Raw genomic sequence first — 24,305 nt, 5'->3', positions numbered from 1 at the left:
GTATAAAAATAATTGTGAATGGTAGTAAAATTCTATATATAACAAGCCGTGTTACTTTATAATTTTTCCTAGCACTGGCCCTGTACTCTTCATACATATAAATTACCTTTATGTTTGTGAAGGCGATTGATCATATCAGATAGTCTTGCCTATTTTCTCTTCTAGATGCCATAGTGATGATTTATTGTGATCGGGCTGATAAGCAAATAGCCCTGTTTTCTTGACAGAGAAGAGAATATATGTGTTACCTTTCCCTTCATCGCGTCTCCTCCCTCTCCCTTTCCTTCTCCCTCTCCCCTCTCTGGCCTCTGTTCTCCGGCTGTCCTGGCCCTCCCCCCACCCCATTGTCATCTTATTCCGCCTCTCCCTAGTTCCTCCTCTCATTCATATCCTCTCCCCCACCCCCCTCATTCTGTAGTAATTAATTACTATACAGTTACTCGCTTACCTTTTAATGTTAGCTTTTGGCCAGTTTAATATTAAGAAATGTTTTCACTTCTCCACGTGAAGCTGGGTCCAAAAAAACCTCATAAGCAGTTTTCTCTTAAGTAAAAATATTTATCATAATCCTAATTTAATGATACTCCTTATGTTTTAGTTGACAAAGAGACGATGCAGAGAATAAGGGAGAAATCTATTTTACAAGCACAAGAGCGAGCGAAAGAAGCTACAGAAGCAAAAGCTGCAGCAAGGCGGGCAGATCAAAAATATGCACTAAATGTCATGATGAAGGTAAGTGGCAGACTGATGGGAAAGTCCTCTATTTAAAGAGATGATAATAAACATGTAAGGATAATTAGTTCAACCACTATAATTCCTCACCTTTTTGCGCGTACTTTGGTTATAGGACTTACTAAGTTATATAGGCCACTACTTACATGTGTTCCTGAAAATCTTTATGAAAGTTGAGGGTATGAATGTTGAATAATAATAGATTTATGTGTTTCAGTGAGAATTTTCTAATTCCAGGGGAGTCAGAAGTGATAAGGTCTTATGGTATATTTTACCTCTTTCTTAATTCATCTTGGAATAATGAACACAATTATTTAGAACAAAAAAAACACAATTCTGTGAGCCTTTTGATTTTATCATTTTCTTGAATTTAAAAATATAAAAGCAAAGTATAAAATTGGTGACAACAAATAAATATTTACTGAATAAGTAAATATTCAAATAAATAAATAGGGTAGTGCTGGCTTCGTAAAATGAGTTTGGGATGCCCCCTCCTCTTCAATTTTTGGAAGAGTTTAAAAACCACTAGTATTCCTCTTGAGATGTTTGGTAGAATTTACCAGTGAAGCCATCTGGTCCTGGACCTTTCTTTCTTAGGAGGTTTTTGATGACTGATTCAATCTCCTTATTTGTAATTGGTCTGCTCAGATTTTCTAATTCTTCAGGATTCAGTCTTGGCAGGTCATATGCTTCTAGGAATTTATCCATTTCTTTTAGGTTGTTTAATTTGTTAGTGTACAATTGTTCATGGTAGTTTCTTAAGATCCTTAGTATTTGTTATCACTTGTGATGTCTCCTCTTTTGTTTCTGATTTTTATTTGAGTCTTCTCTCTTTTTTCTTTTGTCTGGCTAAAGAGTTGATGGACATTAGTGTTACGTCCGCCTCTTGGCTGTTGTGAATAATGCTGCTGTGAATGTAGGTGTACAGATATCTCTTCCAGACCTTGTTTTCAATTCTTTTGGGTCTGTCTGTACCCAGAAATGGAATTTCTGGGCTGTATGGTAATGATAATTCTACGTTTAACTTTCTGAGGACCTGCTGTACTGTTCTCCATAGCAGCTGCACCCTTTCACATTCCCACTAAGGGCTTCCGTTTCTCCACATCCTCACCAACCCTTGTTATTTCTCTTTTTATGATAGTAGCCATGCTAATGGTTGTAAATGGTATCTCATTGTGGTTTTGATTTGTTTCTCAATGCCATTTTAATTTTAAATGTATCTTTGAAACCCACCCATTCTCACCCACCCTTTTAAAAAAATTTCTTTGAGATATTGGTAAGTAGAATCTTGAATTTTGCTTGATTGTTTTTCCTCTCTTCTCCCATCACTGGCCCATACTTACTTCTTTTCTTAAATAACAGCTTTATTGAGATATAATTCATATACCATAATGTTCACTCTTTCAAAGTATACAATTTGTATTTTTATAGTTTAGTCACAAATTATGCAACGATCATGACTATCTCATGTTGGAACATTTTCACCACAGAAAAGAACCCATATCTATTAGCAGTCACTCCCTGCTGTTTCTTCCTTGGAATCTCTAGAAGCCACTAGTCCCCTTTCTGTCTCTATAGTTTTTATTATTATTGACATTTCACTTACAATATGTGGCCTTTGATACCTGCCTTCTTTCACTTAGCACAGTGATTTTCAACCTTTTTCATCTCATGGCACACATAAACTAATTACTAAAATTCTGTGGCACATCAAAAAATACATTATATTTTTTGCAGATCTGACCAAAAAATAGCTATAGTTTTGATTCATTCACACCGGATGGCTATTGTTGTGTTGGCTGTTGTCATTTTTTTACTTAACAACCTAAGGGAAAAGAGGTCAGTGCCCCTCACTAAATAGTCAGGTATTGAATGTTTTAAAAATTCCTGCAGCTCACCAGTTGAAAATTGCTGACTTAGCATATAATGTTTTGAGGGTTTATCCATGTTATAACACGTCTGAGACCTTCATTCCTTTTATGGCTGAGCCATACTACATTGTATGGATATACCACAGTTTGTTTATCCATTTGTCATTTGGTGGAAATTTAGGTCCTTTTCACCTTTTAGCTGTTGTGAATAGTGCTAATGTGAATATTTGCTTACAACTATTTGAATACTTGTTTTCAATTCTTTTTTTTTTTTTTAAATATATCTTTAATATATTGATTTTAGAGAGAGGAAAGGAGAGGGAGAGAGAGAGAGATGGAAACATCAATGATGAGAGAGTCATTGATCGAGCCCGCAACCCGGGCATGTGCCCCGACCGGGAATCGAACCCCGATCGCCTGGATCCCAGGTCGACGCTCAACTGCTGAGCCACGCCTGGCCGGGGTTGTTTTCAATTCTTTTGTGCATATACCCAGGAGTAGAATTGCGAGGTCATTTGTAATTCTATGTTTAACTTTTTGAGGAACCACCAAACATTTTTCCATAGCACCTTTACCATTCTCTGCAGCAATTTTTAATGATTCCACCTTCTATACATCCTTACCAACACTTGTTATTTTCCATTTTGTTGACTGTAGCCATCCTAATGCATGTGAAATGGTATCTCAGTGTGGTTTTGATTTTTATTTCTCTAACACGGTGATATTGAGCATCTTTTCATGTTTTTCTCAGCCATTTGTTGTATATCTTATTTGGAGAAATGTCTATTCAAGTCCTTAGTCTATTTTTAAGTTGGATTGTCTTTTTGTTGTTGTGTTATAAGAATCTATATAGTCTAAATAGTAGATCCGTATCAGATAAGTTATTTCCAAACATTTTCTCCTATTTTGTAGATTGTATTTTCACTTTGATAGTATCCTTTGACACACAGAAGTTTTACATTTTCACGAGGCCCAGTTTCTCTATTTTTTTCTTTTGTTGCTTATGCTTTTGATTTTAATCATATCTAAAAATCCATTGCCAAATCCAAGGTTAAAGATTCATCCTATGTTTTCTTCTAAAAGTTTTATGGTTTTAGCTCTTATATTTAGATTGTTGATCCATTTTGAGTTAATTGTATATGATGTGAGGTATAGTTTCTGCCTCATTGTTTAGCATGTGGATATTCAGTTGTCCCAGTTCTTTGTTGAAGACACTGTTCTTTCCCTATTTAATGGTCTTGACAATCTTGTCAAAAATCAGTCAACTCATAGATATAGGGGTTTATTTCTGGACTCTCGATTTTATTCTGTTGGTGTATATGTTTATCCTTATGTCAGTACCATACTTTCTTGATTATTGTAGTTTTTTTATAAGTTTTGAAATCAGGAAGTGTGAGTGCTCCAGTTTTGTTCTTTTTCAAAATATTTTGGCTTTTCTGGGTTCCTTGCAATTCCATTTGAATTTGAAGACTGGCTTTTCCATTAAATTTTTATTATAATATATCCATTGTTATCCAATTGTTGTCTTTGACACTACCTTTCTTATACATACGTTCTGTCAAGTGTACTAATCTACTTCCTTTTTATGTATATACCAGTTTCACAGCATCTGTGTAGATATAAACATTCAATAATCACATATATGTCCACTTTTTTGTTTACTTCAAGATTTTTCAGAGGTGTGGTTAATATACATTTTTTTTGGTTAATCCTCACCCAAGGATTTTTTTCATTCATTTTTAGAGAGTGGAAGGGGAGGAGGGAGAGAGAGAGAGAGACATCAATGTGAGAGAGACATCCATTGGTTGCCTCCCTCACGAGCCATGACCAGGGTGGGAGATCGAACCTGCAACCAAGGTATGTGCCCTTGACTGGGAATTTAACCCTCAATGCTTTGATACATGGGCTGACTCTCTAACCACTGAGAACACTGGCCAGGGCCTAAAATACTTTTTTATTTCCTGTGTCCTCTTGCCTCACAGGGCTTCAGAGATAGGATCTCGCAAGGTTTCTCAGGAATCTTACAACTTGAGCACAGAACAGTCAGTCTTCTGTCTCCCTTTTTCCCAGGTCCCTGAATCTAGACCCTAATGAGCTTCTTGGGAACTAAGTGAAGGTTTATAGGGAGATAATTTTAGGATAATATTAGTTTTTTTAACCCTCTGTATATAGGCCATCCTTTGTGGAGTTTGGCTTGAGTACCAATTGAGTTGTTAGTGACTAAAAATAGGACTGTGGAAAAGAGGTGGATAGTGTAGGGTCAAACATTTATAATACCAGTTAGTGTGTTTGTTAGCCAATCCTCAAATTCTTCCAAAAAAGTAAAGAAGTTGGAGCACTGTCAGACACATTTTATGAGGTCAGCATTACCCTGAAACCAAAGCCAGATAAGGACACTACAAGAAAAGTACAGGGCAATATTCCGGATGACTATAGATGCAAAAATTCTAAATAAAATATTAGCAAGCCCAATACAGTGGCACATTAAAAGAATGATACACTGTGATCAAGTGGAATTCATCCCTGGGATGCTAGGATGGTTCAACATACTCAAATCAATAAATGTGATATACCACATTAATAGAAGAATAAAGATCATATGATCATTTCAGTAGGTATAGAGAAAGCATCTGACAGAATCCAACATTCATTCATGATAAAAACTCTCAACAAATTGGATATAGAAGGAATATACTTCAACATAATAAATGTCATATATGACAAGCCCACAGCTTACATCATACTCAATGGTAAAAGATTGAAAGCTTTTCCCCTAACATCAGAAACAAGACAAGGGTGCCCACCTTCACCATTCCTATTCAGCATAATACTGGTAGTCCCAGCCAGAGCAATCAGGCAAGAAAAATAAATAAAAGACATCTGAATTGGAAAGAAAGAAATGAAATGTTTTCACGTAACATGACATTATATGTTGAAAATCCTAAAGACTCCATGAAAAACTGTTAGCTCTAATCAGTGAATTCAGTAAAGTTGTAGGATAAAAAATCAATATGCAAAAATCAATAAGTATTTTCTATACACTAACAATGAATTATCTGAAGAAAGAAAAAACCAATCACATTTACAATGGCATCAATGGGAGTATAGTCAATAATATTCTAATAACTGTGTATAGTGTCAGATGGGTGTGAGATTTATCAGAATGATCACTTAGTAAGTTATGTAATGTCTAATCAGTGGGGTGTATACCTGAAACTAATATAATAATGTTGGTCAATTGTAATTGAAAAATAAAAATGATTTAAAAAAGAAAAGGAAGATATTCTGTTTTTATGGATTGGAAGAGTTAATATTATAATGTTCACACTACCCAAAGCCATCCATATATTCAATGCAATTTCTATCTTGATTCCAATGCATTTTTCACAGAAATAGAAAAAAACTTCCTAAAATTTGTTTGGAACCACACTGTTGATGGGAATATAAACTGGTCAGCCACTACAGAAAACAGTATTTCCTCAAGAAATTAAAACTAACACTACAATTTTTAAGTGCACAGTTCAGTAGCATTAAGTACATTCACACTGAACCACCATCCTTCTCCAGAACTTTTTTGTGTTACAAAACTGAAACTCTGTACTCATTAAATAATAACTCCCATTCCCCCTTTTCCTAAGCCCCTGGCAACCATTTTACTCTCTGTTTCTATTAATTTAACTGCTCTAAGTACCTCATGTAAGTAGATTCATGCCATATTTGCCTTTTTGTGACTGGCTTATTTCATTTAGCATTATATCTTCCAATTTATTCATGTTATAGTACACGTCAGAATTTTTTTCCTTTTTAAAGCTGAATCATGTTCTATCATTATATTTATACCGCATTTTGTTTATCCATTTATATTGTCTTTTATACTTATGCACATATTTCTCATACTCTTCATTCCTTCTTATAGGTCTAAATTAGTGTCTGGTGCCATTTCTCTTCAGCCTGAAGAACTTTCTTTAGGATATCTTGTAGGGCAGTTCTGCTAGCAATGGATTCTCCCAGTTGTTCTTTTTCTTGGAATATGTTTAGTTCATCTTCATTTTTCTTTCCATTGAGGCATTTTATTTGCACGTATGTATTACATCCCTGGAAAAAGAATCCCAGGATTTTCCCTCCTGCGTGTCTGGCTTCTTCATGGTCCGTGATGCCCGCTGAGGTTATCAGTACAATGGAACCAAACTGACAGGATGGGAGCAGGTTGTTCTGCCATTTTTCTAGATCTTTGAGTTGCTCATCAAATCAGAGGCTGATGACTCTACCCTTGTTTAACCTGCCGGTGTGTTTTACAATAAATTTCCCAGCTCTGTGGTCACCAGTAATTTCAAATTTGCCAATGTAACCATGCTTCAGCATGGTCAGAAACTGGACGATGCCTGGTAAGAGCCTGGCTTTGCCTCTCTTTTCAGCATGGTTGATACTCTTGAGAGCATCAGCCAGAACATTCATGTATACCACTATGCAGCACGGAGAGATGGCAGGAAGAGCCATCTTCTTGTTTTCTTTAAAGGATAGTTTATTGACTTTTAAAGAGAGAGAAAGGGAGAGGGAGAGAGAGAGAAACATCGCTATGAGAGTGCAAATCCATCGGCTGCCTCCTGCACGCCCCCTACTTGGGCATGTGCCCTGATGGGTAATCAAACTGGCGACCTTGGCTTATCGGGATGAGGCCCAACTAACAGCCACACTGGCCAGGGTGAATCATCTTTATTTTTAATTTTTTTAAAATTTATTTTTTTGAGAGAGACAGAGAGAAACATTGATGTGAGAGAGAAACATTGGTCGGTTGCCTCACACGCACCCTGACCAGGGATGGAGTCCGCAGCCTTCTGGTCTACTGGATGGTGCTCCAACCAGCTGAGCCACACCGACCAGGGCTCATCTTCATTTTTAAGGAATGGTTTTACTGTCGATAGAATTCGTGGTTTATAGTTTTTTTTCTTTTGGTGCTTTGAACATGTAATTTCACTGTCTTCTGTCCTCCATTGTTTCTAATGAGAAATCAGCCTTTAATTGTATAGTTGTTTCCTGTACAGGATGAGTCTTTTACCTCTAGCTGTTTTTAAGATCTCCTTCTTTGTGTTTAGCTTTTGTACTAATTTTGCACATCAACTAAGTTGTAGCTAGGTGTATATCTTTACATTTATTTTACTTTGGATTTGTTGAAGCTATAGATTAATATTTTCATCAAATTTGAGTTTTTACCAATTATTTTTTGAAATATTTTCAGTTGAAACTAGACATTTTAGTTAGTAGGTTATAGCATTTCTGGGCTCTGTTTTATTTATTTGATTTTTGTTTATTTATTCAGAATTGTTTTAGTTTTAGTAACTTGCCTAGACTTTAATTGTGGAATCAGTCTAGTCTCCCTTGGATATACAGCTGCTGATGTCTCCTAAGTTTTTTAATTTGTATTTTTTAGACTGGCTTCCTTAGGGGCTTTCCCTGTGTATGTATAGCTTAATTGTTAAGCTGGGCAGAGGTGGTAAAGGCTCCCACCCTTTGCCAATTGATCTATGTGTAGATTTGAGAATACCTTCAAAGTTGGAGCCAGTTCTCATGCCTACCTTGGCTTCATTTTATGCAAGGTTTCCTCAGATCTCCCCCACAAATACATAGCTTTCTCTTTAGTAGAGTTGTGTGGTGAATTTATCACAGACTTTCTATAGCTGTCTCATTTATATGATCTTTATGTGAATTTTCTGACTAGTTAGGCACTCACCCTAACCAGGACCTCAACCTCAGACCTCAACTGCAAGTTTTCCCTGCTCATTGCCAACCAAGTCTACTACTTTTATCCACCAAAGCCACAAGGTTTTGCTGCCCCACCCTGAAATGGGTCCACCCTTTTTGCCAACAAAGCTCTGGGTTTTTTTTGTTGTTGTTAGCTTCATGTTGGTAAAACTGCCAGTCTTGTTATTCTAACTGAGAGCAACCTCAGGCAGGAGAGCGCAGCCTCCCACTGTTCTTACCTGTAACTTCAGCAGTTTTTCCAAAACAAGCACTTCTCAGTTTGCAAGCCACCTTTTGTTAATTTCCAGTGCATTGAAATGGTTGTTTTTGATAGATTTGTCCAGTTTTACACTTGATATTAGTGGGTGGGAATTGCCAGCCTCTTCATACCTCTGTAAAACCAGCACATTTTCTTTTGTGGATGAATTTTATATTTATTTATCAAGCTCTCTGAGAAGTCCTCTTGGTATTTTGATTAGATTTACATTGACTTTAGAAATTCATTTGCAGAATGTATTTACAATAACGAGATTTCCTCCTAGGAACATGGCATTTATCTCCATTTCTTCAGACTTGCTCATATTTTGTTAAGCTTATTCTTAGCCTTTTAAAGGTTTTTCTGGCAGTTACTAATGATAGACTTTTTCCACTGTATTTTTCTAATCATTTATTGCCAGTTTGTAGGTAAGTTAGTTTGTTTTTATGAGTTTGTAGACTGCCTTGCTGAACTTAGCTTTTGGCTGTAATAGTTTGTCAGTTTGTTATTTTGGTTCTTTTAGGTAGTTACCATATTATTTGCAAATAATGACAGTTCTGTCTCCTTATAATCCATATTTATATTTCTTATTTTAAAAATTCTGTTGTATAGGTTACCTCCAAGAAAAGAGTAACACTGTAAGCACACTGGCCTTTGTGGCTTGGCTGGAGGTATCTCCAGTGCCTCTCCAGGCCATTGGGCATTGTGGGTCCTGTCAGCAAGCTACATTTCCCTGTTATTCTTAGTATCCGCCGATATTTTGACATGTACTGAGGTCATGTTGTGTTTCTCTTTAGATTTCCTAATAACATAAATAAGAAACACCCTATTTGATCAAGATGTATTATAATTTTAATATTTTTCTCAGTTCAGTTAGCTAATGTTTTATTTATGATTTTTGCATATAACTTATAAGTAAGATTGGTTTATAAAGAACATTGCCTTGATAAACCATTCATTCCAAATTAAAAGAAATATAGACTCTCCTTTCTTCAGGAATTGCTCACTACTCTATTAGTTAAAGTTGCTGTCTGAGTAAACTCATATCCCACACTTTATGGCAGCCTTTTTTGAGCGGTACCAAGCACTTAAAATTCAGTTTCTTCATGTGTGACGATTGTTTTTCTAGCCTTCTGAGTTTTTCTGTTACTAAACACTCCTCCTTTATGTGGTATGTTCCCATATTTGTTTTTAAATAAAAGAACTTTAACATTTGTCTGTCTCTGTTTCTCTTTGATATACATAAGCTCTCTTTTCCTTTTATCATAAGCTTTGTGGTATTACCTTCCTCAGGTTTTTCTCTTCTAGTTCCTGTGTCATGTGCTCTGTGAAGCTCTTCTTGGTCCCTCCCCTTCCACATGACTCCCTAAAGAGTTAGATTTTTTTTTTTTTTTGCCTCTAAGTTAGCTTATTACAAATTATACATATATTTCCCTTAACTACTTCTTGGCTGTAATAACAGAACTTTCCCATTACTTTTGATTATAAGAATAGTCTCATTTTTGGTAATTAAGACTGTCGTAGCATTTTTTAAAATTTTTAAAAATTCACTTACTGTGAGGGGTGAGGGTGTTCTGACTTTTCACATACTTTTCCCCTCTTCCATGTGTTGGGGAAGAGAGGGAGGAAAGGAAGAGAGGCAAACATATCATTAACCGGGTGAAGCTGGCCTCAGACTAGCACAGCACCACTGGTCGCTGGTCGTCACACCCTGTTGTCGGGCAGTAAAGCTGGCTCAAAGCCACACCAGATTCTTCCCGGCCCAAGCTCTTGGCAGCTCTCTGAACCTAGAACACGAAATAATCAGCATCTCTTGTGCTTAGTTTAGGCCTTAGGGACAATTCTGGGACTACAGGAAACTCCTGTCCAGTAATCTATGACATTTATTTTAAAGTCAGTGTTGCACAGTTCAACAGGAAAGTAACCAGTCTTCCAAAAGAGGGTATTAAGTCAGCAGGTGTTACAGAACACACCTGCAGGATAGTTCTCATTCAGGGAATGTTAATTCTTTACCCTAAAATAATTCACCCTCCAAAAGCTCATTCTCAGCATGCCATGCTATTGCTGTGCCACATGTATTATTTAAATGTATATTAATTTACATTTAAATTAGTGAAACAAAGTTAAAATTCAGTTTCTCAAGCACACTGGTCATATTTTCAGGGCTTGATTAGCCACTTGCGGTCTTGCTGTGACGTGGATGACACAGAGAGGGGGAGAATCTGTTCTCCAGGGGGCAGAGGTGCAAATATTTTTATTTTTATTTTTTTAATCAATATATTTTTATTGATTTTTAGAGCAAGAGGAAGGGAGAGAGTAAGAGAAAGAGAGGGAATGAGAGAGAAACATCAATAGGTTGCCTCCTGTATGTGCCCCAACTGGGGGACCGAATTTGCAACCGCTTGGTGTGTGGACAGTGCTCCAACCAACCGAGCCACCGGGCCAGGGCAAGATGAGAATATTTTTATTACCATAGGAAAGTCAGATACATAGAGTCAATCATATACACCAACCAGTTACTCTATTTCAGAGTGTTTTTCCCCATATGAGGGAAGCTGGTGAAAGGGAGAAAGTTAGCGTTCCCCTGTGCCATTTACTGCTTTCAAACTTATCTGATACTTAGCTTTGCACATGGAAGTTTCACATAACAGCTATGGGAAATGTAGTTGGCAGTGGGGCTCAAAGTTCAAACATTTTCACCCACCAGAGGCAAACTCCTTAGTTCATTCTTCCTATTTTTCTCCTAAATATTCCCTCATTACTCAAGTGAAGGTTGTTGGCACAGCTTCAGTCCTAAAACAAGGTAAGACTGGGATAAGTAGTAAGCAAATGTGTGTGTGTGTGTTTAGGTTTTGGGACAAGTAACTTGACTTTTAGCAAAAAAAATATTTTTTTACCAAGCCCTTTGATATCATCTAATTGAATGCCTACCCACATTTTACATATAAGTAAACTGAAGCTAGAAAAGCGATTGCCTAATAGCGTATCAGTAGTTAATGGTAAGTCTGAACTAAAACCTGTGTTTCATGGCAGCCCAATCCTTGGGCATATTGCTAAATCATTTACCACTCCCATTTTAATTCTTTATTTACTACTAATTATTGCTACAGATACAATGACAACAGTTTAGAGGGAAGGATAATTAAATATTATAATGAATTTATTACTTTTTAAATGTTTCTTTTTTATATGTCTTAAAATTTTGGTAATTATAATTTTTACAGATTGAAGAAGAAGAGAGGGAAAAAATAGAACGTATGAAAGAAAATGAACGGATAAAAGCAACTAAAGAATTGGAAGCCTGGAAAAAATGCCAAAGAAAAGCTGAAGAACAAAAAAGAATTCAGAGAGAAGAGAAGTTACATCAACAAGAAAAGCAAATAGGAGAAGAGAGGAAAAAATTAAAACATAGAAATCTTCCTAGAAATTCAGCATCTAGAAATCTTGCCACAAATGGTAGGGTGATTAGTATTTTCTGGGAAAGTGAGTCCTGGTGGAGTATATAGGCCGCTTTTGTTGTCGTTGTTATCAGTTTACAACCTTAGGTCATTATTTTGGCATATCGAGAATAAGTATTGCAATACAGAGACTAAGGTGAAAGATTTACTTTTTTCTTCTCGGAAGTAGTGAAATTTTTATAATGAAATGAGCAAGAATTCGGTGTTTTTACTTGTGTGAGTCCTTTTGAAACTTACATAGGCATTGTTAAATACATATTTAACTCACTTCCAAAAGGTCTTGGAATGGAATGTGAATGCCAGGAACATTCATTTATTCCTTTAGAGATAAGAAACTAGGAATTTTATTAAAAGACTTTTTCCTCACATGATTCAGGAAGATGAGTACTGCTAAGCAAACTTAATCTTAAGCAAACAAGGGTTCTTTTGAACTTTCATCCTGATGTGTTTAAAAATAGTTAAAAGAACATATTTCTTTATTGAAAGCTAAGAGTTTGATTTTACCTCATTTTAGAATATTAAACTTTGTTTTGTGTATATTTAGCAAATGGAACATTTTGTAGTAAAAATCACTTACATAATAGTAATAACATTTATTGGTGATCACTCCATGCCAGGTGACGTTTTTGGATGTATCACTCAGTCTTCACAACAATACTTTGTGATAAGTGCTGCTATTCTTATAATAGAGGAAATAAATGTTCAGAAAGAATAAACAAATACTCAATAAGTAAGCCTGTGGAATGTGAACCCAGATCTGTCTGCATCTGAAACCTATGCTCTTTCTACTTGGCTAATTACTACTTTAACAGTGAGGTCTAGCATATTGAGAAGTCATTTGGAGTGAATATTAAGCAGTAACCATTACTGAATTTATATATTTTATTGTGGTTTAATATTGACATGTAAGTTAACTACCACAATACCTCCTTCTTTAATGAAATTTTAACAAAATATTTATACCAACTGTAGTATATGGAACATTTCCTTCTGTACTTCAAATACTGCCAAACAAATTGGATATCTTCAAATACTTACGGAACCCAAAAACACTTTTATAGTTAAGAAGTATCCTCAAGATCTTGATCGTGCTGATATTTACACAGTTTAATTCAATTTACTAATATTTTATAAATGATTTTTATGTTTATCTTCATATTGAGATTCACTTGCATTTTTAAAAAAATTTTATTGGTTGATTTTTAGAGAGAGAGAGGAAGGGAGAGAGAGAGAAACATCAATTTTTGCTGTTCCACTTATTTATGCACTCATTGGTTGTTCCTTGTATGTGCCCTGACCAGGGACTGAACCCACAACCTTGGTGTCTCAGGACGACTCTCTGACTGAGTTACCTGACCAGGGCAGATTCACTTACATTTTTTCCTTCCTCGTACTGTCCTTGTCCAGATTTGATACCAAATTACGCCCTGTACATTATGGAGCTTTTCTTCTTCTGTTCCTTGAAGCAGTTTGGTTACATATGAAATATCTGTTGCCTAAAGGTTTAGTAAAACTACTAATACTGTGTAGGTGTAGGTTGCTTATGGAAGTGCGTTTAGTTTCTATAATAGTTACTGGTTATTCAGACTTTGTTTTTTTCAGGTCAATTTTGGTAATTTGTTTTCTAGGAAATTATGCATATTATCTTTTCAAATTTATTGGCATAAAGTCCCTCTTATTGCTTATCTCTACTCTATAATGATATCATTTCTTTATACCGAATACTATTTTATTCATTCTTGATCAACTATCATAAACTTTGCAAATTTTCTTAGTCTATTCAAAAAAGTATGTTTTGGTTATGCTGATCCTTTCTGTTGTTTCTTTTTTTCCTAATCCCTTAATTCCTGTGTTTGCTTCCATTCTGCTGCTTTTTTGGGGTTTTCTGTTCTTTGTCCAACTTGTCTTCATTAATTTTTTGAATCTTTTAATACATGCATTTGAAATTCTTTTTTCTTTTAAGTACTATATGTTAATACATTCACCAAGTCTTGATATCTTGTGTTTTGTTGTCATTTAGTTACAAATACTTTGTAACCCATCATGATTTTTTTCTTTGGCCCTTGAATTATTAGGGAGATTTTTTTTTTTTTAGTTTCCAAATATATGTAATTATCAGTATAATAGTCTGAAGTTATATACTTAATTTTTACTTTTTATTCTATTTTTATTCTCTTGTATTAACATTTAAAATCTTATTCACAACATTTTTTCATGTGTTCTCCACTGTTTTTAAAAACCCACTTGGTGCCCTAGCTGGTTTGGCTCAGTGGTTAGAGCGTTGGCTCTCGGACTGAAGGGTCCCAGGTTCGATTCTGGCCAAGGGCACGTACCACGTTTGCAGGCTCAATCCCTGCCCTGGTTGGGGTGCATGCGGAAGGCATCAAATTGATGTCTCTCTCTCTCCCTTCCACTCTATGAAAAGCAATGGAAAAAATATCGTTGGATATTTTTAATCCTCAAATGAGGATTAAAATAATAATAATAAAAAGAAGAGAACCTCTTTAAAAAAAACCCCAGCATTTGGCTTTCATCGCTGGTCCGAGGTGGGTGCTGCAGTTGGCATTGTTTTTGCTTAGATTTACCTGTAAGATGATGCTCCATAAGTGGTATACGTTACTTCTGTTCACATTCTGTCTTCACAGGTTTCACACATAACCACACCTGATCTTAAGGGAGGCTGGATGATGTAGATTCCAGCCCAGCACAGTCACGTGCCAGGCTCAGAACTCAAATCCTGTTACTAAAGGAAGATGGGAGAATGGCTAGGAAGATAGTCTCAACCACAGGCATCTGTAGAAAATTTTTGCCATAGATTGATTTATCCTCTTACATCGGCTTAACAATCATTATATCTACCTGTATAAAGATGTATAGTTTTTCATTATTACTCTTTCCATGTCCTCATTAGCTCTCTCTGATGGCTGAAAAGCTTTTCTACCACCCAAAGGAGGCCTATAGAAGATATTGCTGTTGGAGCTTAAGGAAATAGAGGTGGTGTTGGCAGTGATGGCTCTGCCTCGGTGCCCTCCTCTAGAGCTGATGCAGTTGCCTGAGTGCCCAGCCCTAAAGTGAATGTGAATGAGACATTGCGTGGTTTACCAAAGAGAACCCCAGAAAAGTAGCTGGGGTCATTGATTAAAGAACAGATAATTAGCTGCCATACTTTCAATGATGGATTTTATATTCCTTCTTGCAGAAAGTATCTTTGGTTTATTCGTATAGGATTTTAGAAGTAGCTTTGATGGGTAATTTATTTTAAAGTTAGCTTGACTATTAACTAGAAAATGAGAAATAACTAACTAATATTTTTTTTCAAGGGGGAATCTCAGGAAATATATTTTCTGAGAAGTTAAAGGAAGACAGTATTCCTGCTCCTCGCTCTGTTGGCAGTATTCAGATCAACTTCACCCCTCGAGTATTCCCAACAGCTCTCCGGGAATCACGAGTAGCAGAAGAGGAGGAGGTGGGTATACTTGCTGTTACAATGACCACAACAAGAATGCTTTATTTATTCATTTATTTATTTATTTTTATATGTCTGTATTGATTTCAGAGAGAGGAAAGGAGAAGGAGGGAGAGATAGAAACATCAGTGATGAGAGAGTCATTGATTGGCTGCCTCCTGTACTCCCCGCACTGGGGGTTGAACTCGCAACCCAGGCATGTGCCCTGACTGGGGATTGAATCCCGCCCGATCTCCCAGATCCTAGGTGGATGCTCAGCTGCTGAGCCACGCCAGCTGGGGAAAAAATGTTTTATTTTTTATTTCATCTGAAACAAATTCTAGGTCTGAATTTTTTAAGTATTTATTAAACTAAAGATATTACTTCATGAATGAATTTTAGTATTTCCTTATGAGAAAAATATATTTTGCAGGATTACTTTTTTGGCTCCTTAATGCTGTTGAGAGAACACTGATTTAATATGCAGTAGTGTTGCTTATTCCAGGAGATAAACTGTTGCATGTGCCATTTATTTGGTCAGTTCCATCATTTTCTATAATAGATTTGTAAAGTTTGGATCAGTATGTGTTGTGGTAAGAACAGATACGGAAATTTATTATTAATATATTATTACAATTATTAATATCAGATATTCTAATGTGTGATGCTTTGGAATTAATATCTTTCATTCATTTATAAGTTCCTGAGCTTTGAGATTTTAAATATTGTATCTTTAGCTATATAAGCACCAACAACTGCATTTCTTTAAGGTAAGGTGTGAACTGATATGACTCTCAATTGAAAAGTTGTGGAAATAATTGAAGATACTTAAGACATAATGACAATTTATAAATATTGACATTTTTCTTTTTGTTAAACAATGTATTTTATATTTTATTACTTTATATTGTAAAATATTACAACTATAAAATATTTTTTTCAATATAGAAAATAAAAATATAAACAAGAAAAGAAATAATACGCACATGAATTCCCAAATTTGGATGAAATTTAGACTAGAAATTTTTATTTTTATTTATTTATTTATTTTAAATATATCTTTATTGATTTCAGAGAGGAAGGAAGAGGGAGAGAGAGATAGAAACATCAATGATGAGAGTATCATTGATTGGCTGCCTCCTGCACACCCCCCACTGGGGATCGAGCCCACAACCTGCAACCCGCAACCCGGCATGTGTCCTGACCGGGAATCGAACCATGATCTCTTGGATCCTAGGCCGATGCTCAACCGCTGAGCCACACCCGGCCAGGCTAGAAAATTTTATATATTTGATCTTAATCAGCTAGTAAAGTTAAAAAAAATTTTTTTTAATGTATAAAAACTAGAAGTTTAAAATCACCTTCTTCAAGTACTATATTAGTCTGCTTGAGCTGCTATAACAAAATACCATAGATTGGACATGGCTTAAACAACAGTCATTTATTTCGCAGTTCCAGAGGCTGGGAAGTCCAAGATCAGGGTGCCGGGGTGGGGGTGGGGGGTAGGAGGGAACATACACTTTAGTCTCTTCTTCTTCTATAAGGACACTAATCCTATCATGCAGGCCCTACACTCATGACCTCATCTGAACCTAATTTACCTCTCAATGACTCTACCTCCAGATATCATCACAGTGGTGGTTATGACTTTAATATATGAATTTTAGGGGACACAAATATTCACTCCATAAAAAATAGTATTTCTGTCTAATGTAGGAAGATGGGAAATCTAAAAGTGACTGTTAATAACAATAAGACCTTTGTGTACTTCATTCTCTTTTCAGTGGCTACACAAACAAGCAGAGGCACGAAGAGCAATGAATACTGATATTCCTGAACTTAGTGATTTAAAAGAAGAAGAAAAGAACCCAGAATGGCTGAAAGATAAAGGAAAGTAAGTTGTTTGAACTCTGGCCATGAAATTGATAATAAACTTGTGTAGACATTAGTTGTTCTCACATTTCCCAGATATCTTGACATATATGTTTATGTGGGTGTTTTTTGGGAAGAGATAATACAAATAAATTAGGTAGGCAGGCCCGGCCAGGTGTGGCTCAGCAGTTGAACATGGACCTAGGATCCAGAAGATCGAGGTTCGATTACCGGTCAGGGCACATGCCCGAGTTTCGGGCTCCATCCCCAGTGGAGGGCGTGCAGGGGGCAGCCGATCAATGACTCTCTCATCATTGATGTTTCTATCTCTCTCCCTCTCCCCTTCTCTCTCTGAAATCAATAAAGATATATTTAAAAAACAAATTAGGTAGGCAGGGCCTCCATATTAAAAAGTCAAATCAGCCCTAGCCAGTTTTGCTCAGTGGTTAGAGCGTCAGCCCACAGACTGAAGGGTCCCAGGTTTGATTCCGGCCAAGGGCACGTGCCCCAGTTGTAGGCTCGTCCTGGCCCTGGTTGGAGCATGTGTGGGAGGCAACCAATCATTGTGTCTCTCTCACATTGGTGTCTCTCTCTCTCCCTTCCACTCTCTCTGAAAAGCAATGGGAAAAATATCCTCGGGTGAGGATTAAAATAAATAAATAAATTTTAAGAATGAGGAGAGATGGAAAAAAACTTAGTAACTGTTGACACCCAGAGAAACAGAGCAAAGTACAGTTAATCATAAGGCCAAGTGCAAACTGATTAAAGGAGAGGTAAGAATTGTTAGAGAGAAACGCATGCTCTCTAGCAGAGCTGATTCAGAAGCAGTGTTTTGAATTTAAGCCAAAGGATGACATGCTTTCATCTCCAGAGGCTGTTTCTGTTTTTCGTTTGTTTGTTTTTTTCATTGCTTTTTTCAGAGAGAGTGAAAGGGGAGGAGAGAGGGGGAGAGAGAGAAAAAGAGAGAGAGAAACATGGATGTGAGAGAGACACATTGATTGGTTGCCTCCCGCTTGAGCACCAACCAGGGCTGGGGATTGAGCCTGCAATGGAGATACATGCCCTTGGCTGGAATTGAATCCGGGACCCTTCAGTCTGAGGGCTTACGCTCTAACCACTGAGAAACTGGCTAGGGCCAGAGGCTGTGTTTTATGGTTGCCTTCTGTATATACATACATAGGCAAAAAAGTCCAGCTGTCCTTTCTGTGCTACCCTTTCAGAAAAGGGTACTTGTGGGCACACCTTTAAAAGAGCAATAGCTGAAGAAACTGTTTAGGGGATTGTAAGAACTCAAAAAGAAGCATGTAGAAAAAGCCACAGAATGTTTTCCTTTTCTTTACCTAGCCTTCCACTGCTATGTCTTAGTTTTAAATGTCAAATCTACCTTTCAGGAAAATACATAATCTTAAGTAATTTTATTTGCTTACGAAAGCATTTTTACCTTTCCCAATTAACATTATGTACATTTTTACTGAGAATGTCTCACATAAAACAGAGCCTATGTAATCTTATCTTATATGATGTTATTTGAAGCTTTATGTGACTCAGAATCTAAATAACTTTAATTGCTACCCTTCCAGACACTTGTAATCATATAAGGTAGATGGACCATTGTTCTGTCCTACTGACATTACTCCATGTGTGATATTTAACATAAGATTTTTTGGACTAACCCTGTCTTAACCCCAGACTTCAAGTCCCTTTTCCCCCACACTAGAACCACTAGAACCCTTAGAACCCATCTGTGTAATTCACCCTCTACAGCAAATTCTAACGTTCGGTAGGAGAGAATTAAGGATAGATATAATTCTACAGTTTAGCACCCACCATCATGGTACTGCTGCTCATAAGATCGCCTGCCCTAGTTCTAGTGTCTGAATTTTCTTTTTATTCTCTTGGCCAACTGCTCGATTTTGTAGCCTCCAGTCCTTTTAGGAGTGAGTCTCTGCTTTGCTTTTGCTTTTCCTCTTGCCACTTAGGTTAATTCTGCTTCTGAACCCCAACTTTGTATGTAGCAGCCTGCTATTTGCTGACAGACTAACCCAGTCCCAACTTGTCTGAATTTCTGTATGATTGCAGTTTCTGAATTTTCTGTAGATGGATTCTATTTTCCTTTTCTGCATGTCCTTTTACTTCATGTTGTGCTTTTTGAAAATTAAATTTATTGGGGTATCATTGATTAATAACATTGTATAATTTTCAGGTGTACAACATTATAATTCAACATCTGTATACTCTATTGTGTGCTCAAAAACCAAAGTCTAGTTTCCCTCCTATTGGACTTTTTGATGCCGGTTGTTGACCACCTGTTACCATCTTCTCCCAACACAACATACAGTGCTATTTGCCAAATTGAATTTCTTTGTAATACTTTGGTTTGGGTCCATGCCCTGGCAAGAACTGTAACAGGTTAGCTACCATAGTTTTATGGGTGCTGGCAGAAGACAGGAGACTCATGGGTCAGAGACAAAGGACTTTATTATTCAAGGTGCAGGAAGCAGTGTGAGCTTCATTTATGTTGGTTCTCTTTGCCCCTCAAGTTCCACAGGGCCAATGCCCAGGTGAGCCCAGGTGGGTGCTATACACACAGTAGGTCTGCACGACAGCTGAGAAGGCTGAGCTTAAGGAACACAGTTTTTTTAATAAGATTGTAAGCAAACCTGTCCAACCTTTGCCTCTTAAGGAGATACTGTTTTATTATACTGAGCAACAAGCAAATCTGCTCTTTGCCCCAGAGGGAGGTACTGTCTTTGTCTTTCAGGGTTGTGTGCTATACAAACATCTTTGAAAAGATATTCCCAAACAGAATCTGCCAGTGGATCTGACATAAGACATGCGAGAGATCCATGGAGAACTGTCTCCCGACAGCCCCCCTTGTATCCACCTGCTTTTAGTACAGGTCTGCCAAATCTGCCTTGCTTTGATGCATTTTAAAAACTGTTTATGGAGTTAAGACAGTTTTCTTATGCTGCTGCCTTTTTCCTGACTTAAAGAAATTTAGATGCCATATTCTAAGATGACTTCTTTGACGTAATTATAATTTTGTTCAGTTGGTTGTTTGTATGCATTTTACAGCCCATAATATTGTGTTGCAATGCATCTATTATGGCCTGACTTGTCATTTTGTTTAATATGCAGTATCCTTTTTCTCCTTCCACCCTGAATGCTAAATTGTAGTGGTTGATGTGCCTTAAGGCACACTGATGTCAGCTTTAGAAGCTCTTGGGATACCCAAGAATGTTTTATACCCAAACAAGATGCTGAAGGAGACACAGACTTTCAAAGTCCTGTGAGGGACAAGTGGGTGCTCTAGTTCCTATTGCCCACAAAACCAAGCTGTTCTGGCTTCTGTTGGAATGTGTTGCTCCCTGATCCCATTCCAGGTTCTAAGCCCCACTACTTAAGATTTTTCCTCTTTTCTGCTCCTTTCTTTACTTCCCTCTACTTTGCTTCTTTCTTAACACTCCTGTCTCTTGTTGCTTCTCCCACACTCAACTCTTATAAAGAATATTTGACCCTTTTGGCCATTGCCAGTTACAATGTTTTCTTTCTTTACAAAGGCAAACCAATCAGTCGTCATAAAAATGAGAGTAGTTTGCAATTGTCCGTGTCTCTAGAATAAAATAAGTGCTCAATATGTGTTAAATGAATGAGTACTTTTGCGTAATTCTTTTCACTAGCATTGCCTTATTTAGAGTGTATGGGTAGACTTAATGGTTATTGGTTTCTCTGTTTAAATTTGGTGTTCAAAGGTTACCGTCTTTTAGACAGGTTTAATTTTTTCCCTTTTTCTTTTGAAATTTGGCTATTTTTGAGTTCAGATCATTTTTGGTTGTTTGTAGTGTATTTAGCTTTAAAGAATGTAATGTTCATATGGACTTATATTTTAATATATATAAACATTAAAAAGTTTAATACTTCATATTTCTTGTTATCATGCATCCTACAGTGATTCTCTTCATGCCATTCATTGTAGTTCTTCCTTCCTTAGAACCTGGGAGAATTTTTGTGATAAAACTGTTGCATTATAAGACTGAAAACTTATAAATGGGACTGTCCCCCAATTTATATTACTATAAGGTTTGTTTAGACATATAGACCAATGGAATAGATAGCCCAGAAGTAACCCTCACATACATATGGTCAAATGGTTTTCTAAAAGGGTGCTAAGACCATTCAGTGGAGAAAGGACAGTCTTTTCAACAAATGGTGTTTGAAAAACTGGAGATCCACATGCAAAAGAATGAAGTTTGACCCTTACCTAATATCATATACAAAAATTAACTCAAAATGGATAAAAAAATCCTAAACATAATTCCCACAGAATTTGCTTTTTTAGTTTGTGTGAGTTAATTTAAACTTGAGTCAGACTTAGGTTGGATGTCACAGTGATGTCATTGTACCTTTTATTCAGGATTTGCTGGCTGTTTTTATGGGCCCGCTGCTGATGTCATCATGTTGAATATTCTAGAACTGTCAAGTATGCATGATTGACTGGAAATGAATATAAAGTGTTATTTATGTGGCACTTTTATACTTGGCAGAGTATTTTCTGTTTTCCTTATGTTTATTCATTTTTCAAAATTCTGGGAATTGTACATGAAAAACAAAAAAGAAAACATTTAAAATAAATTCTTTAATTATGCACATCTGTTTATTTTAAGAGAATTTTGGAAGATTTGAATTGAAAGAGTATATCTGTTAGGATGCTTTTGTTTGCAGGTAACCAAGAAAACCCAATTTAAACTACATTTACGTGAAAGGAATTTGTTGGCTAATATAACTAAAAGCTAAAAGTGTATTGTATTTTAGGTAAAGCTTGATCCAGCAGCTTAACGGTATCACTGAGGACTGAGTTTCTTTCTGCCCTTTTATTCTTTTTCGTAGCTTCATTCTAGTCTGGCTCTCCCTATGGCGTTAAAAACGCTCAGCAACAATTTGGGTTGTGTGCTTTCTTTTGTATCCGGCAGGGGGAGTTTTCCAATTTTTCAGTCTCTAACCTGGGAAACAAAGTCACAGGCTTCCTCCTGAGTAGACCAGTTTGGGTCCTAAGCCCATCCCTGGGCCCATCTCTGTAGCAGGGAGGGTGGAATAGCGTCCTGGCTTAAACTGCTGATGCCTACCCGTGGGCGTGGAGGTGAGGTCACGCCGATTCCACACTGATGTGTGTGGAGTCGGAGTAGCCTATGACCCCATTGGACAGAAAATAGGAAAGGAGGAAGCCATCCCCTTTGCCAGCTTCCTTTAGATATTATTTGTGTTTCTGTTTCAATGTTATATTTTTTTCTTTCTGTTTTTGTCTCATTAGCAAACTGTTTGCAACAGAAAACTATTTGGCAGCTATTAATGCATACAACTTAGCCATAAAACTAAATAATAAGATTCCACTGTTGTATCTGAATCGGGCTGCTTGCCATCTAAAATTAAAAAACTTGCACAAGGCCATTGAAGATTCTTCTAAGGTATATATATCTGCTTATTTATATATGGTACTTTAAAATTGTTATTGGTTTAAATGATGCCCTTACCTTTTATGTGTCAAATTTAAGTAATTGAGGATTATTTAAATAATAAAGGATTTTAAGAATCATCTTGCTTATTACATCTTTTTTTCTGGAAAAGCATAAAGATTTTTTCTTTTTTTGCATGGACAAGGAACTGGTGTTTCTTGAGACTTCAAGTTCGATTAGAAATCCCCTATCAATGGCTACTAAATTGCCTTGGTATGTCAGTTGAAATTCATACAGAAATGAGTAAATTGTTCTCAGTTGGTGCTCACCCTTTTTCTTATTAAAATTTTGCACATATGATGCACAGTAGAAGGAAGAGCACTTGGTGTCACTACCACTTGCACAAAGGCCATCTCAATAATTGTGTTCCCATTTTGAGAGTAACTTAGAATATCCTAATTTTCACTACTAATATCATCTCATTTTCTTAAACTGCTAGTTTTTTTTTTTTCTTTTTCTCATATCAGAGTAACTTGTTTTAAGGGAAAATCACATGCAAAATCTCTTTTGTGGCTCCTTGAGATTGAGGATATGGAAGGAAACAACCAAGTCCTTATACTTTGATCTCATTAAGCTATTGAACATCTAACAATATTTTTTCTATCTAGTTTTCCTTTAACTAGTACAATTTTCTGCATACAAAAATATTTATTGAGCCCGGCTGGCATGGCTCAGCATTTGAGCATCAACCTATGATCCAGGAGATCAAGGTTCGATTACCTGTCAGGGCACATGCCCGGGTTTCGGGCTTGATCCCTGGTGGGGGGGCGTGTGGGAGGCGGCTGATCAATGACCCTCTCATAATTGATGCTTCTATCTCTCTCTCCCTTCTCCCTTCCTCTCTCTGAAATCAGTAAAACCATATTTAAAAATTATATATTTATTGAATAAATGAATAAACGGAGTCATTTAATTTGAACATAAAAAAACCACAAATGCTATTTAATCATTCTTGTTAGTAAAGGTAAAGCTTTAGAGATTTCAAATGATAAACCAAATCATAACTCTGGGGGAGAGGGTATGAATCTCATGTAGAAACAATTGAACAATTCCTTAAATTGTTCACTAAATGTATGTATTTAATAAATTTCTGTGCTAGCTAAGCCACAAGTTTAGGTGGGTGAGGGTTTGAGGCTTGTTTTAAAGTTAAAGTTTTTACCATGTTTTTGTTCAGGTTTAAATTAGAAAGTTATGTCTTTTCATTATTATTATATATTTTTTTTGTAAGGCACTAGAATTATTGACACCACCTGTTGCAGACAATGCTCATGCAAGAATGAAGGCACATGTACGACGCGGAACAGCATTCTGTCAATTAGAATTGTATGTAGAAGGTAAGATGATAGAAATGTTTTAAGTTTCAAATTATACTCTGAAAAAATATCTTTGGGGTTATTTAAGATCATGACTTTTTAGGACTCC

At 36.5% G+C, this 24,305-nt stretch overlaps 1 protein-coding gene and 1 pseudogene across 3 annotated transcripts in view; one reads left to right on the top strand and one right to left on the bottom strand.

The window, feature by feature from the left end:
• DNAAF4 (dynein axonemal assembly factor 4) overlaps positions 1-24,305 on the top strand; it is a 33,231-nt gene that overhangs the window by 4,853 nt on the left and 4,073 nt on the right. For both annotated transcript variants that reach the window (XM_081161424.1, XM_081161425.1), the window contains exons 3-8: positions 599-732; positions 11,823-12,054; positions 15,377-15,522; positions 17,286-17,395; positions 22,682-22,835; positions 24,112-24,217. In XM_081161424.1, coding sequence (XP_081017550.1) covers positions 599-732; positions 11,823-12,054; positions 15,377-15,522; positions 17,286-17,395; positions 22,682-22,835; positions 24,112-24,217 — 882 coding nt within the window. The remainder of the gene's footprint in view (positions 1-598; positions 733-11,822; positions 12,055-15,376; positions 15,523-17,285; positions 17,396-22,681; positions 22,836-24,111; positions 24,218-24,305) is intronic.
• On the bottom strand, positions 6,674-7,058 carry LOC308568463 (small ribosomal subunit protein uS8 pseudogene; annotated as a pseudogene). Its single transcript has one exon. The product of its transcript is annotated as a small ribosomal subunit protein uS8 pseudogene (transcript).

This window comes from Miniopterus schreibersii, assembly GCF_964146895.1.
Source record: "Miniopterus schreibersii genome assembly, chromosome: 1".
Lineage (NCBI taxonomy): Eukaryota > Metazoa > Chordata > Mammalia > Chiroptera > Miniopteridae > Miniopterus > Miniopterus schreibersii.
Note: the sequence above shows the minus strand (reverse complement) of the source record. Positions and strands in the feature narration are given on the sequence as shown.